The following is a 16,762-nucleotide window of genomic DNA, read 5'->3' as shown; positions in this document are numbered from 1 at the left end:
ATTGCCAGGAAAATCACAATAACGCTGACAGGAGCGTCTGTCCTATATAGACAGAAGAGAATTTACGTTGTAATCTAGTCCTTAAAATTCACAAACTTTCCACAAGTGGTTGATGTCTCACGCAACTGCTTCCCAGGATAAAAAAACCACAAACCAAACCAAACCAAACCCAATGGTGTGGCAGAAAAGATGGGATTCCCTCGGGGACTTTTGAAGCTCTCCAGCAAGGCGAGAAGCTGGTGCCTCCAGCCCCGGAGCAGGGCGTGCAGCGCAGGGCAGAGGATGGAGGCTGCTGGATGTCGGGGGTGGGGGGGCTCCTCCGCCGGCTGCGAGCGCCTGTGAGGCGGTGACCAGCACGGAGCCCCGGGGGTCCCGGGCCAGGGGGCTCCGGGCACGGGTGCCTCGGGCGGGGCCGGGGAGCCCTGGGGGTCCCGTGCCGGGGCCGCCGCCGCGGGGTGGCGCCCGGTACCAGGGCTGCGCCGTGCCGCGCTGCCGCCGCCGGGGCCGCGCCGCGGGGAGCCCCGCGCATCGCCCCGCGCATCGCCCCGCGCATCGCCCCACGGCCCCCCGCCGCCCCGAGCCCCCCGCCCGGGCCGCTCCGCTCCAGGCCCCCCCGCCCCCCCGTGGTCGTCCCCCCCCCCCCCCCCCGCGGTGGGCTGCGCGCCCCTCCCGCGGGGGCTCGCTGCGCGGGCGCGGGGCCGGCGCCAGGTGCGGCGGGGCCGCCCCAGGACTACACGTCCCGGCGTGCCCGGCCCCGCGGAGCCGGCGGCGGGGATGGCGCCTGCGCGGGGCTGCGGGGCCGCTCCGCGGTGCCACACCCCCGGGGGAGGGAGGCAGGAGCGCCCGAGCTCTCAAACCGGTGGGGAGCCCGCGGGGCGGAGGATGGAGTAGCGGGGCGAGGCGCCGCGGGAGCAGATAGCGCGGGGAGCGCCGGCTGCGCCCGGCAGCGCGGGGGCGAGGGCAGGGCAGGGAGGCGGGGGCCATGCACGGCGGGATAACGCGCTAGGGGCAGGAGGCGGGTGGTCGCCCGGAGACTCCGCACCTCGGGAGTGACGTCCTGCTGCAGTGCCGCTGCCTGCCTACGCTGCCCGAGCTCGTCAATGGAGCTGGAAAACATCGTTGCCAACACCGTCTTGCTGAAAGCCAGGGAAGGTGAGAGAGCGCCGGGAGGGGAGGGGGGGCCGGAGCATCCTTGTCGCAGTCGCCCCTCCGCGGAGCGATGCCCGCGGGGTGCGCGCCGGTCCCGCCGCCACCGGCTTTCGGGGTGCCATGTGGCCGCGCCGCCGCTGGGAACGGCTTGTTTGAGACAGAGCCCCGGTGGACAGGAAAAATATCGCTTTTCCCCCCCGGTGTGCGGGTGTTTGGGAAAGGAAGTGAATGAGATTGCAGAGATTACAATATTCACCCATCTCTTCCTCCCCCCCCCCCTTTCCCCCCCAAATCTGGTCCCACAGATTGTGCTATTTCAGCGTCTATTGTTAAAGGTCAGCTGCAGATGCATTCATTCAAAAGGGCTTAGCAAATCTGCAAATAGCTTTCCGCGCCGTGTGGCGAGACCGGCGAGGTCGGATCGCTCCAACGTACCGTCATTGCCTTATTCGGCGTTATTAGGTGATATCATGTTGCTGCAAACATGCCCGTTGTGGGGAGGGGGTTCGGCCCCAGCCGGAGCCGGCCAGAGGGGCCGGGGGCTCAGCCCCCCGCTGGCGGGTGCCCCGGGGGCTCGCCGGGCAGCTGGATGCTCGGGGAGATGCTGGGGCCGGAGCCGCCGGGCTCGGTGCGCCTTGGGACCGCGCTGGGATACCGGCCGCGGCTCTCGGGAACATCCCTCCCTCCCCCCAGACCCCGCAAAGCCGAATCCCGATAACCGCCAGCATAGGGGGCTGGCGGGGCGCCCCCTCACCCCAACCTTCCACCGCGGCGGGAGGGGACGCGGGTCCCTCTGTCCGCGCGGGAGGTCCCCCGGGACGCACGGCGGGGCTGGGGGCCAGGGGCTGTGGTTGGCCCCGGGGGCTGGGGCGCATCCTTCCCGGCCGGAGGATGAGCGCCACGCACAAGCAACACGTCTCGGGGCTGCAGCATCGCTGCCAAGACGCGATCGCTGTCTGCCGGTGGCAGCCCGGGTTTACGTCGGTACTTATTTACGCGCTTAGTTTCAAAGGCGACGTTTTCCCAGGGCTTTTGTCCAGGCTCGGTTCCCCGAGAGCACCGCCTAGGCTGGGCGCCCCGGGGTGCGGTGCAACCTGCAGCCGGTTTTCCAGTGGTCGCATCCTGCTCGCGGGGCTGGGGACCGCGGGGCTGGGGACCGCGGGGCTGGGGACCGCGGGGCTGGGGACCGCGGGGCTGGGGACCGCGGGGCTGGGGACCGCGGGGCTGGGGACCGCGGGGCTGGGCGCTGGGGAGCTCTGCAAGTACGAGCAAAGGGATGTTAGTTTTGTGAAAGCGATCATTCAATTAGCCCTCCCTGGAGCGATCCTTTTGCTGGAAAACAGTTCAAATTGTAAAATGATGTTTATATAACTCATGGGCTGTTGAACTTGTGGGGCTTAGCTGAAGAGTAAAGTCCTGAGAGCCTCCCCAAAAAAGCTCTATAAATAATAAGGGCAAAGGTGTTATTCCATTCAGCAGATCGGTGAATTATAACTTTCTGACTTCTGATGGCGGATTTTTATTTTCTGCTGTCATTCTTAATATTTAGGATGCAGTTGTTGCTACCAGCAATACAATACTGGTTTAGATTTCAGTAGACTTCAGAAATGCTTTAAAGGACTGGTACTAATTACAGTTATTGTGTGTTGTTTTCAGAGAGCCAATATTTTGCAAGTAATTTTAAATGTGCCACTCAGTTTTATGGTCTTTTTCTACCATCCTCAGCAAGACAGTAACAGTAATGTTGTTTTATTGTGTTAAAGTCTTATTAAAGAAGCTGTTAGCTATAAGCTGAGTGGCAGAGCTTTATCAAGATTTATTCCAAACTGTATTTCAACTTTTCTCTTAACCATGTATGAAGCTCCAACAACATTTTTTGGGGGAGGCTGGTGCTTATTTATTGTTAAAGCTTTTTTGGAGGGTGTGTGTAATTTTTTCAAATGAAGAACAAAGGGCACGTTACGTACTTGACGTAAGAGCCACAAGTGTCATGCCCACATTGCATATCTTCCTACATTCTAGTTATCATTGCAAGCTGCAGGGAGAAAAGTGTTTTTAAAATTTGCAGGGAGCAATGTAGGTGGATGTCATTGCAGAGGAAGAAGACAGACAGCATATGGAGGACCAAGAGTAAAAGCAAATTAATATATTGAGGATTATGGTGTCTAAAAATGAGTTTGTTCTAGGTCTTGCAGACTCCATCAGTAGATTTAGCTGGGTGAACATGTAGCCAAAGCCAAGTAAATGCATGTGTGTTTCCACTTGTTAAGTCAAAAGTAAAAGCTGTAATAGCTCAATTACATGGTGGCTGGTGCCTGCAATGTGGTGCTTAATGTCAGAAGAAGGAAAATTATGGGATCCACTCTGCAAATGTTAGTAAAAGCTGCGAGGGGAACACAAACCTGGTATCGGTAGCAAAAGAGACATTTCAGATTTGTTTCAAAGGAGGGGTTGGGTAGACCCACGATGTTCAGTCCAGCGGTGAGGACTTTTGTAAGGGACTCAGAAGCAGGGCTGAGTGACCACCACAAACGTTTTCTAGCAAATATTGGTTTAAATTTTGCAACTCATTTGCTTTGGCCTTGGTAGCGTTTTTTCTGTGGTCCCTTGTGTTTCCTTTGTGACTAAGTTGTACTAAAGCAACTGCCGATGCAAAGTGAACTTTTTAGCTGAAATTCCAGGAGGCAAGTTTTATAACTGTTAAAGGAATACTTGCACTCGCGTCCTGATGATTACAATGAGAAGCACACCCAGAATTAACTGATGCCATGTGATACGTGAGCAATCTTATTAGTGCAACAAAAAGAGTAAATGCAGTTCACATTGAACAGAAAATAAATTTCAGATCATCTTTTTGCAGAATATGAACTTTTTTGATGCAAAATTACGCATAAATTACTTGTTATACTCAGAAGTCTGCCAGTCTGAACATGTAAAAAATGGAGATTTCTTGCATTTGAAAGTTCAGTTATGATTTATTAAGAATAAATGTATGCTTTTCCCTCAATTATTATTTCTCATTTCTTGGATGCAAAATCCCATTTCACAAATCACTAGTCCCTTTTAGGAGTGAAGAGAAAATTCATCTGGTTTAATTATAGGAGCCAAATAGGTATTTGGGGCTATCTCGTATTGCCTGGGGAAAAGAACAAGCACGGAAGGGAAGACAAGAAAGATGAGAGTCATAAAAAGAAAAGCAAAATAATAACAATTGCAGTCATTTGGGGTTGAATAAGAACCCCAGATTATGAGGTACTGAAACATTTATCTGGATCTTTTCATTAGCCGCCTTGTTTCTGAGCCTCAGCAGTCGCATCTGAGCCACAGAACCATCCAGCCATTAGCGGTGGAGATACATGGCGCTGCTAGCAGCAAATCCCGGTTGGCAAACGGATCCCCGCTAATCTTCCCAGTTTAAGGTTGTTTGAAAGAGGACGTAAGAAGAACCAAGGAGATGATGGAGGGGTCCAGGAGAGACTGAGGACTGGGTCTCCCAGCATTTCAGAGGAATTTTAACAACCCTAACCCAGAGAAACTTTAAAGCGCATCCACAGAGTTGTGAATCTATCCCTTCCTGTCAAAAGCAATCAGCTGATAAAAGACCAGTCTTTCAGAGAAGTTGATGATTAAACTGTGGTGTTGGTGTGAAAACCAAACAATATGGTCAGATAAACATGACCAAGGTGTAGTGATTACCTAGATACTCTTCCTCATGATCCATTCCTTCCTAGCCATAAGATCAGTCTTCCCTCATGTTACACGCTGCTTGTATGTGCATGAGCTTCAAAACCCAACTACAACTTGACTCTGAAATTGCAAAATCCTTTTAAAATTAGTACAAACAGACAGACAGTTCCCACCACTGTAAAGTTTTAGTGATGACTAAATTAGTCATTGCAATTATTAATTTTAAAACAGCCGATTTGGACAACAAACTATTGTTTTTCTCAGACCTGGGGTTTTTAAAGTGCAAAGTTTACTCTTGCAAACCTGGTAAAAGGAGAAAAAAAAATGCCTTCAACCACTAAAACACAGTACAGATGCATTCTTTTTTTTATCCCCCCCCCCCCCCCCCCCCCCCCCCTTCTCTTTTTAGGTGCACTGGAACTCTAAAATAATCTTATTTATGGCACCCAAGCAGAGCCTTTGATCAGCCTGGCCAAAAGGGGCAACATTCTTTTATATAACTCACAAATTTTTGAGGAGTGCACACTGATGCTGTATAACATGCAAAATGTGCCTATTCATAAATTACTGTATTTTTAGCTTGCTTTTGCAGGATGATCACAGGAGAGATTTGTGCATGTCCTTATTGGCAAAAGACTAGTAATAAATCCTAAACAAGAAGTGTGATTGCTTTCCAAGAACTTGGCTGCAGAGCAATTGGAAAAAGGGCAGTAGAACAATGAAAAGCATATTTTGAAGGAAAGAAGGTGACTATAGTGACAGCCAAAACCCCATGGCGAACATGATTATTGCAACTTAACTGTAGCAACTTCATTAACCAGTGCATTGAATGCAGAAACTAAGGTCCTGTCCTCTATCTCTTGAATAAAAAAAAAAAAAAAAAGTACTTTGTAAGGAAAATGTTGTCTCTGTAAGCAGAGGAAGCTTGCCTGCAGTGACTCAGTTTAGCTTTCTTTTTGGAGTTCAAGAGAAGCTCTCACCACCGCAATAGCTTAACAAAATTTTCAAGAATGGAATCGGCCGTTACTTCAGATGCAACAGGGTGCTTTTAAGCAGTAGTTTTTGAAAAATGAGATTCCTTTTCAAGCTTAACCATTTCTTTCAGGGAAAAAAAAATATCCAGAAGAGTCCAGAATATTTAATTATATTTTAGTTAAGGAAATTCAGAAACCAGGATTCTTCAAGCCTTTGAAAGGAACGTATAAGTCTGTATGACTTCAAGTTCTCCTTTTACAGAAGGGACTTATCTCTGTTGCCGTACCTGGCTTAGAGTGAGCATGTGTGTGTCTGTAGAACTGGCTTGAAATCTGTTTCTGTGGTGGTTTTGTTTTGTTGGTTTTTTTTTTTTTTTATAGCAGGGCTGATGCAGAGCAAGTTAGAGCCACTGCAGCTGTGCCCTTGGTGGGCACTCTGTTATTCTGGGGTCCTGCAGGTGGCTGACTATGCCAGGTTGCAGTCATGGGCAGTAGGTCTTGCGATGTGGCAGTGCTGGGGAAACCAAGAGCTCTTCCACTCGGGCTTTGCTACTGAAGAGAGGACTGTGCCCCCTGTGCGTGTTGTTGCTGTGGAACTGGGATGCTATGGCCTGATTGCTACCTAGCTTGTTGAGTTTGTAGGCATTTAAAAAAAAATACTTAGTGTTGAGCTGCAATGGACTCTCAGGCGGTTAACACACAGAAGCTATTAGCTAGCAAAACTTCTAGAACAAGTGGGGACTATGGAGGCTTGAATAGAGCTTTGTGCACCTGCTCCATTAATAATCTCATGTGATTGCTTTCCTCTGGTGCAAAATAATAAAGTCACAAAGAGACCGCCTGCCTTTGTTATCAATACTTTCCATTGCTGAGAAGGTTTTAACTTGGTGTTGCTGAAATTGTCCACTCAGAAAAGAATTTTCAGTGTTTATACAAGATGCAGGCATAATTTTGTGGCTGTATCTAGCTTTTTGTATCAAGACTATCCTGAGGTAGATTAGATAAAAGTGGCTGAGGGAGGTGGTTTTGGGGATGCTCTGATGAGAGCATTACCAGCCCAGCAGTGCGTGGACCGAGCGAATGCAAGTGTCTTTGTGGTAAGCAGCTCCAGAGCGAAAGCCCCAACCCTGGTCTTGCCCTGGGCCGGGCCCTGCCCCAGGTGTCTGTGCCTTTGTCACCGGCGCGTTGGTGGGTGGCTGTGCACTGCCCCATTTTGAGGGCAATGAAGAGGAAAAGGCTAAAGAGGAATGCAACATTAAAGAGGAATTGCTGTTTCTAGGCACTGGGGGTGTGTTATACCTGGTTGGTGGCTGACCTGGCTTCCCTTTTCCTTTATACCTGGGGACAGTACAGTGGGATACTACTGGGGAAGGGGAAAAAACCACCTCTCAACCAAGAAACCCACCCCCGCATCGTTTCATTCTTCTTGCAAGATGAGCTCTCTTTCCAGGTACTGCTTTGCCAGCTACGATTTGCTAATGATCTTTCCCCAACTCAGAAGATGAACATCTGCGTGCTGAGGACTTTGATGCTTGCAGTGAAGGGCCTGAAACCCCAGTCATGTATTCAGACTTGATTAATAGAGATGTGCTCTGATCCTCATAAATCCCAAAGCCGACTGCCAGGATGCAGGCAGAGTCCTCCTGCCTACGTAGAGACAGAAATTGCATTTTTGTTGCTTGGCTGACCGTATGTATTTAGGCATGTAGCCGATTCTTCTCCTATACTATTTTTTACACCAGCTTTACACTGTGGATGACTTCTGGTTTGTATTGATCCAAAGAAAGCTACTGAGGCTCTAATTTTAAAGTGCAGGTAGTGGTGCTAAAGTCAATGGGACTACTGCCATGCCTAAAGTATCCACAAAATCTCATCAGGATCCGTATTGGTGCATTGAAAAAGTTTAAAAGCAAATAATTTTATCAAAGTAGTGACTGTCTTCACAAAATATTAGTCAAATCCAACTGAATAAACAAGAGTTCTGGATATGAAATACTACCCTTCTATACTTTTTTTTTTTTTTCTCAGTGAAAATAGGAGCTAAGGACCTAATTCATGCTCATCTATGAGCTCTTCCCCTGGATCTCTATTTCAAAAACATTCTATATGCTGTATGAGTTTTCTGTGTGCAGTGGGCAAGGAGAGAATTGACTGCTCCTTGTTTTTACAGGCACATAATTAAACAATAACAAGATGATATAATCCCAATATTTCTTTAAGACCACAGGATCTGAAATTAAATTAAAAGCCAGGAAAATAAAGAACCCTGCAGTTTGATTACACTCAGCTGGATTATCTTTGTAATTATTTTGCTTGGAAGATTTAGAAATGCATACTGCTTCATGAGAAAGATTAGACAGTGAAAGCAAAATTAAAGTAAACATTCTAAAGAAAATATTGCAAAGATGATAGGTATTTCACTTAATTTTGGAAAAAATATATCCATAGTTTTGCCTGTTAAAATGAAAGGATGGAACAGAACACAGGTGAGGGGGAAGACGGATGAGGCTGTGAAGTCTGTAATACTGGCTCAGCTGCTTTAGTTCATATAGTATCTCTTCAGATATAGTTGAAGAAACTGTCACAAGCATTTATTGAGGGAAGGGCAGGCTAAAAGACGTAGAAAAACGCACAAGCACTTGAGACTCAGTTTGGACCCGGGAGTGAAGAATGCAAATAATATTAATGAAGGAAGGGCGGCTGTCTGCACTGTAGGATGAAAATAGTTATTGACACTAACTTCTCAGTGCTACAGTGAAGGCTGGATAATGTGTATATCCGTCATTTCCAGCACCGAGAGGTGTGTTTACTATGGATGAGTAGTCTCGTGGGCTTCATGGGGGGGCTGCTTGGTGGCTGGGGATGCAGCTTGTTTGTGCTCAGGGTCAGCTGGCTCTCGCTGCTGCGGTGCTGCGTGTCAGTAAAACTGCACCGAGATAACTGGAGTGAAACAAAGTACCCACAGCCATCGGTAAAGGCCTGCTACGTCATCTTGTCCCATGTCCTCCACAGACCTTGTAAGGTTTGAAACAGTTTTGGTATAAAAGTGACTCCATTTATGGGTCTATCTGTTGAGAAGGTTTTTGCAGTCCAAGAAAACTTGACTTTCCTGGTTAAATTTTCCTTACTTTAATCTCCTTACCCCTCTAATCCCTTTTGTACAGTTCTCATTCTCCAGGTACTTTCTGTTTTATCATCAGTTACAATCTTGCCAAGTTTAACAGGTTTTGTTCTTTCCTTCTTCCAGCATGCCAGCTTGGATGGTGCACCTCAAATGTTGTGCCAGTCAGTGCTTGGGACCAGTTTGCTCCCAACAGCGGGTTCCAAGGAGATGTGCCTAGGGACAGAGCTGGCCTGGCTGTATTTGGTCGTCACCCTGGCCCACCCCAACACCAGCTGGAAGAGCGGGTTGGACAGGAGGGGTCCTGGGGGAGAGGCGGTACCCAAGAAGGTACCTGAGGGTATTTCTGAGCAATTTCCATCGGTGAGGGTGCTGGTGGAGCTCCCTGCTGCCCGGGGGATGTCGAAGAGGCAGTTAATAAGCAGTAGCAGCTATCTTTGCATTGGTTGAGTGTTCTTTTGGGTCCCATTGAATGCATGATTTCACTATGAGCTTGGCTTTTCCTGGTGGGCTGAGGTTGTAACAAGTTCTAGAAGTTACCTGATTTTTGGTACAATACTACTTTTGCTGAACTGCTCAAAGATCCAGTCTCTACCTTGTGTGGGCATGTAGCACGGTGACTTCTGGCATGCTGTTTACCAGCTCCCAATGCTCCTGAACCATCCTCCTTTTCCTAGCATCATTCTAGGTGCTAGCATCTAGCATAAATTCAGATGGTTGTTTCCTCTCTCTGTCTAAAATCTTCTAGACCAAAACACCAACATTTTATTCTTCTGGCTTTTCTAATCTTTACAGTTTATTTTCCTTATCCTCTGTTTCTGACACCACCTTTGAATTTGAGAAGTCTTTGATGTCGTGTTTAAAACACACTTAATTAGATTGGATTAAATGTCAGTTTACTGGACATATCTAAGGCTTTATGTATTTTCTCTCATATTATCCTTGGTTGTTCTTTGGTCAGTGTTTATATAGAAGCCTTGTCACACAGACTAAAGTGACTGAAACTGTTCTTTTGGGGTTTATATTTTTTTTTCCCTTCCTCCCCATGCACATGCTATGGGAGACCTTCATGATTCTGCAGGAAGTCTTTATTTATAATGACAGCTGTAGACTCTGCCTGACTGAGCATGCTCCCTCCATTCTGTCTAGCCATCTAGCATGTCCCAGGAAAGGGACTACCTGCCAGGAGAACAGAGAAACTCTGTGTGACGTTACAGTTACGTTCACTTGGCAGCATCTGCAGAAGGCACTGATGGAGAATCTAGTCTTGTGAAAAAGTAAAAAAAAAAAAAAAAAAAAAAAAGGGGGGGGGGGGGGGGGAGGGGAGAGAAATGCAGCTAGAAGGAGAGGAGATCCAGAAACAAAGGGAAGATGCCAAGTGAAAACAACACCAATGAGTTCTCAGTGGCGCTTCAGCCAAAATACTCCTGTAGGCAGTGCAAGGGAACTGATATTTTTAACAAGCAGATGAGTTGGCAAGAATGGATGCTAGGCTAAATCATCATTTGGCCAAGGTTGCCAAAATATCTGTGTGTGTGGGGGTGCGTACTATATATTTTTTACATATATATATATTTCATATTGGTGCTGTTCAGTGCTTGTCATTCAATTTTGTCCTTTGGTTTCTGCTGATTTCGTCTTCCCATTGTTTTCCCTGCTGCTCTGTCATAGGTTTGGTTTTGTTTCTTACTGGAGATGAAGGTTACATTGGGAATTCCTTTCAGTCCATGTGCCTTTTTCCATCTTCTTTAGTTTTGGTTGTTAGAGATTTCCCCCCTCCCTGCCCCAGTGCTCTGGGTCTCTCTGAGGCTGGTTGCCTTTAGTTCAGCAAGAGAGATTCTAGTGATAAGCACACTGGAAATCAATAGGGTTCCTTTCTGTAGGGATGATCTTGCTACTTGCATGGCAAACCTTTCTTCAGCCGAAATCCAATGGAACTATGTACCTCTCCTCCTTTGTTGCAAAGCATGGTGCAAAAATGCAATTGCTCACCCTGCACATTTTGCACAGGAAATTTTACTTGGCTAAAAGTTATGGAAAATTAAAAGAATCTGAACACTCAGCCTTAATCTTCTTACTATTAAAGGAAGAACAGTTGTCCGCTGCAACATTTGGAAGCAGTGAAAAGGCTTGCAAATACAGGAGTTTGGACTCATCTATGAATAAACCCTTTCTGTCTCTCTCCACAGCAATTCCACATCTACATTTCATCTCTGAATCACGATTCTGTGTTTTCTGAGGGTGCCAAGTTATAAATCACACATTGACTGAGAATTCCTCATGGAGCACACATCTGGGAAAGTTTGTGCTGTATTTCACCAGCAGCCGAGTTTTAGGAGGAACGATCCAGATGACTTACATACGACATCAGCTTCTCTCAAGGTCGCGGTACACCTGTCCTGGAAGCCTTGTGCATTTAGCGTGCATCTCCTTTCACTGTTTGCTCAATGCAATGAGAGACAGAGGAACGGTTCAGGAGTTAAAGACCCCCAAACTTTAGCCCTCTGGTTTGGACAGCAGCAAAGCCTTTGGAGTAAAGCTCCTTCTTGCCACATGTCGTTGCCTGACACGGGATAAGCAGCAGGTGCCTATGGAAAGGCGCGGATAGAGTGATCCTTCCCCAAGGTGCCTCCTTTTCAGACTCCCAGTCTAGGGACTTGCTGAGCAGAAGGTGGCTTCGCCCTATGGTATTTAGAGGGATCTATCCTTTATGAATTGATTTAATCCGTTTTTTTGATGGCATTTATAATTTGGGCCCGAGCAGCTTCTTGTGGCAATGAGTTCCATCATGTAATGAAAACGTGCAAACTTCCCCACATCTGTACTCAGTGAGGGACTCAGTTGATGTATGACTTATGTTTTGGCAACTTCAGAAAGCAATCATTGTGAAGATGTGGAAGTGTTTTGGAGGGCAAAGAAAGGGAATTATCTGCAAATCAGTCAAATGCTTCTGGGGCTTGTTGGCTTTTTTTTTTTTTTTTTTGTAACATATTGATTTCATTGCTTCTGTCAGACTTTCTATCGGGTCATTCATGATTTTATAAGCTTTATCACATCACCTTATCGCCTTTCTCTAGGCAGAAAGGTCCAAGTCTATCACCTATGTCCCTTTTCATCTTCTAATTCTGTATCCTGTTTGAAATGGGTGACTAAAACTACGCAGCGCATGTGCACACCGTGGGCAGCGGCACAGTGGTGCTGACCACTTCGTATTTTGTTCTTGTCTCACTCTTAACTTGATGCTTGTTTGCTTTTTTTCCCCCAGTGTCACAAGTATTCATTACTAGGCCTGCTGACAGCAGCCTCAGAAATTTGTCTCCTGAGCTGCAATGTTTAATTTAGAGCCCATCATTTGGTGTCTACAGCAAGAGCTGTTTCCTTCATGCACAATACTGTGCTGTCTGACACAGAATTTAATCTTTCTTTTTCTTTTTTCCAAACTCTTAAGTGATTCAATACTGCAACGTACTACTGCAACATACTCCTGCAACTCTTTGCAGACTTGTTTTTGTTAAAACTGTCTTGAAGAAATTTGTCTTGGCAGCGAATGTCATCGTGCCACTTACCTCTTTTCCAGACCATTTGTGAGTACACTGAGTAGTCAGAGTCCTATCGCAGATTGCTGTGGGACCCCACCAGCAGCCTCCCTCCACTGGTAAATCCTTATCCCTGGTTTCCCATTTTGTCAACTGCTGCTGGCTCACAACAAGGTCTGCTTTCCAGGAACAGTTTAGTTTCTTAAGAATTGTTGGTGAAGGTGCCAACCAAAAAAAAAAAACCACACGGTGTTCAGAAGTGTCAGAAGCCACCTGCCCAAGCAGCTTTGACCACAGCCAACTTGTTCTAGGGGTGGAGAAGAAAAGTGAAAACCTATGAATGAGAAATGTTGGGATTTGCCAGCTGATGGCAGTATTCGAAGGAGCCATCCCTGTGACATCTGAGGATTGGCAAAAAAATCAGGGTTGCACCAAGGGCTGAAGGTCACAGTCACAGGCGAACGCTGTTAAAATGGGCACTGTTCAAATGGACCCACAAACCTGTGGCCATCTGGAGCTGTCATAGCGGCCAGTTCTAGCACCGCAGAGGGGCGTGATATATGCCAGTAGGCCACTGGCCACAATGTGCTTAAAAAATAAACCCGACCCAAACCCCTTCCCCTAAACCCTGCCAACCCCAATTCTCCCTGCTTGGAGACACTCCTCTGCCCCCAAAAAATAGGTGGTTTCAGGTAATTATTCTTCAGGACCTGTACACGGAGCACTTGCATATGTCCATGCATATGTGCACAGGGTTCACCTCCCTCCTCAGGCAGCCTGATCTGAAACCTCTGGCAGGTCTCGGGACATTTGTTATTCTGGCTCACGCAGACCTCCAGCTGCAAAATGTTTATTTGGCTGTGAAAAGTCTATGAAGTAACGAACTTTGATGGATTCAGCATATTGTTTTCTCTTCCTTATTTGGGATGCAGTTTGCCTCCAGCTCTCATGGGGAACACAGACTTTTTTTTTTTTTTTTTTTTTTTAAAACCCGTACATCATAAATATTAGATGCCTGGAATGACTGCCGGTGTGTGTAGCACAGGTATGAGCAGTGCACTGCTTGCAGCTCTTGCATGGCAGTCTGCACTGCAAACAGATTGCCTAAAAGTAATGGCGTAATATGACTGCACAACCTTTAATGTTTAACCTTGCTATGATTTCAAGTTGCTAATAGTTTATTTTTGCTGACTAGCAGCTTACAGGTTGAATAATACCATGACACTGGGATTATTTGTGGAGTCAAGTGAAGGAAGTCACCTCTGGCTCTGAGCACAGTTGGGAAAGCAGGTAGAGAAATAGATTCTTTCTTGAGTGACCTCTCTAAGCCCTCCTTATGGTGGTTGGCATAAACAAACAGGTAATTGAAAAGTTTAGAATAAATAGAAGACAGCTTTTAAAAACTTAGGGATGTGCTGTGTAAATGACTGTTCCAAAATGAAGCTCAGGTCTATGTTACAAATCCTTTGTGAAGGGATTGTTTGAATATATTTTTAAGCAAACGTTTACCAGCTGTGTGAAGGCATGAAGCTTGTTTAGAAGCCCAGAAATATTTTACAAGGTGAGGACAGAACATACTTTTGTTCTGAGTCTCTGGCCTAAATTTTCAAAAATACTTAGGGTTTTTTTTTTTTTTTTTGGGGGGGGGGTTGTATTTTGGTTTTTAGATACAATGGGTAGAGAAGGAATTAAGATTGGGACTAGATACAATGGGTTGAGAAGGAATTAAGATTGAGAATAAAATACTGGACAGTAAACTCTGTTGTAATATATATTCTGTGCAGGGAAGAGCCAAATGTGTTTCTAGGGCCAGATGCGGAGGAGGGCAAGCAGCAAAGCTTTGCTCTCTGTCCTGTGCTGATCTCCGTGCCGGAGGCTGTTCCGCAGGTGTTGGGGTGCAGCATCACCCCTCGAGGGAGGGATGTAGAAAGCTGCAGTGCTGTCCCTATGGATCTGCTGGTGCAGGTGCAAGCTGAAGGTGCCATCCTATAAACACTGAAGCAGGTAAATAATGTCAAGTGAATAGTCCCATAAGGTGAATAGTTTGTTGACAGAGGCAATTTGAGCAATTGCTCATCAGTGAAAGTAAATGCCTTGCATCTCAGGCTCTCCCCCCTTGTGTAAAGAAAGTCACTTTTTATACAAGTAGTTAGAGGGCCTGACACCCAATTCCAGCAGACAATTGTGGGAAGACTGTTTTTTAAAGAGGTTTTGCTTGGTTCATTAAAAACGTGATGAGATCTGCAGATACTTCTCTTTGCTACCATTGATCTGCACTATTACGGTTGGATCCTTTAATGGATTGCAAATCACAATGAATGTGTGTTGTTTCAAACACATCAAGTACTGTATTAACTTCTCCAGTATCTCATTGCAGATGAAGTTTCATTTGATCTTGGTAGATGAAGTTCAGCTGGATGATAAAGCTAATTTTTAGGATTGCATAATTTTGCATGGGAGTGAATTTTGCTTTTTATAAGTCTTACCATTTTCCTCTGGGGAGGGGGAAGGAGCAGAAGAACAGCTTGACAGGAATCAGTTGTTTTGATTTAAGAGGATGTGAGGAAATGGCATCTTCCAATAAATACGGATTTTATTAAAGTTGAATACTGTGACAAATAGTTGAGACTTAAAACTTCAGATTTGGTATGTAAGCAGAGCAACTCCGCTGAGATTTGTGTGTGTGGCTAAGATTAATGAAGTACACTTTGTAAAGAAGGGCAATGATTCACTGCGTAAAAATAGGCAGCATCTTAAAGAGCTTGTAAACACAGCTATTAATTTTAGGACTAGAATCTTACACTCTTTGTCTTAGTCTGAGAATAATGCCACTGCACTCCATGACGCTATTCAGCGGGTACAAATTCAGCTTTTAAATAGATTTTAAAACAGATTTTAAAAGTGGCCACAGTTGCATTTTTGTTGGCATGTTTTGCCCATCCTTTGAAATATCTTTGATACTTTTACTGTATCTAATATTAATCCCTTGCATTTTAAGCCATCCTCTACACCACAAATCCCACTTGATAGATTTGCTACAGTCGGTTAGTAAGAGGAATACAAAGGGAGTCACAGCTGATGTGCTCCTCTTTTTCTACCTACTTACCTCGGGGTTTTGCAGTCTAGAAAGTACTCCTTGGTGTGAGTCACGAGAAAGATCATGTGATTATTTTCTTCCTCTTTTTTTTTTTTTTTTTCCCCTCCCCTGTTTTGATTGTGCTTAAGGCTAAGTCTGATGCTGTGCTTCACTCTTGGTTTGAAAGAAGGGGAGTGACTTTCCTCTTCTCTTTCATAACCTCAGGTCTTGTAGGTTTTATTCATTCTTTTCAGTACTGGAGAGAAGCTTTCTTTGGCTCGACGCAGCTTTGTGGTGATCTTCCCAACAGCTCCTGTCTTATTCCACTGTCTTGATCTTCTGCATGAAGTGTATAATTGTCTTCTTTCCAAAGAAGGAAGCCTCAGAATTTCAGCAGGAGCCAAAGGCTCAATTCAAGCTCAATGGTATTAATTTTTATTTAATGGGACACAGGAAAATCACCCATCATTTTCTATTGAACCCACTGGCCATGAGTATCTTTTTTTTTTTTTTAAGCTGAAAGCACAAGAAAATACAGTTGCGTGCCAGCTCCTTTCAGTTTTGACAACTAAGCCAAAGGCACAGCTTACTGCTTGTGCAGGGATATTAATAATCACTTGGTATATCAATGGGGTGATCACAGAGATCACAAACACAGTTTGCTGTGGTCTGTCTGCCTCAGTGACCTTCCCAGGCTGGAGCAAGTGGGTGGTATGGCAGAGGGGGTGTAGAGACTTGCCTCAAAGAACTTTGTGGAAAGCTGGAAGCTGTGAAGCTATATGAAGATCATTACACGTTTTCCATCCTGGGCTGCAGCTGATGTGCGCTGGCACAGATGTGAGCCTTGGCCACTCTCAGCCTCCAGGCTCTCTGTGGAGCCCTGTCTTACTTGCCCTGTGTACCTGATGTTCTTTAAAACACTAGATACGCCTTTTTGTATTCCTTTGGGAAGTGGAAGGAGCTGTGGAACTGTGTGAAGTCTGCAGGTATTTTTACTTTTCTCCTCAACTTTTTGGTATACTGTTTTTACCACTCTTGCAGCGTCCTGAGCCTCAGGATGAGGTTATATTGGAACACAGGATATTCCAAGACAAGGATCCATTAACTCATCTCTACAGTAACCTACTGTAGGCAAATTCAACCTAGTGGACCAGATTGGTATCTGGATATTCAAAACATAATCAAATGCCTAATCCACGACAAAATCTGTAACTATTGG

The 16,762-nt window shown here is 46.0% G+C and overlaps 1 protein-coding gene across 4 annotated transcripts in view; it reads left to right on the top strand.

The window, feature by feature from the left end:
- The first annotated feature begins 846 nt into the window (after nt 1–846).
- The window catches only part of GRK5 (G protein-coupled receptor kinase 5), a 169,555-nt gene continuing 153,639 nt past the window's right edge, over nt 847–16,762 (top strand). For 2 of the 4 annotated variants that reach the window (XM_040607368.1, XM_040607366.1), the window contains exon 1: nt 847–1,152. In XM_040607368.1, the coding sequence (XP_040463302.1) occupies nt 1,101–1,152 (52 nt within the window). In that variant the 5' untranslated portion in view covers nt 847–1,100. The remainder of the gene's footprint in view (nt 1,153–16,762) is intronic. The other 2 variants (XM_040607369.1, XM_040607370.1) reach the window with 1 other exon arrangement.

The sequence above is a fragment of the Falco naumanni genome, chromosome 9 (genome assembly GCF_017639655.2).
Source record: "Falco naumanni isolate bFalNau1 chromosome 9, bFalNau1.pat, whole genome shotgun sequence".
Classification (NCBI taxonomy): domain Eukaryota; kingdom Metazoa; phylum Chordata; class Aves; order Falconiformes; family Falconidae; genus Falco; species Falco naumanni.
The sequence above is the reverse complement of the archived record's forward strand: the minus strand, read 5'-3'. Positions and strand labels throughout refer to the sequence as shown.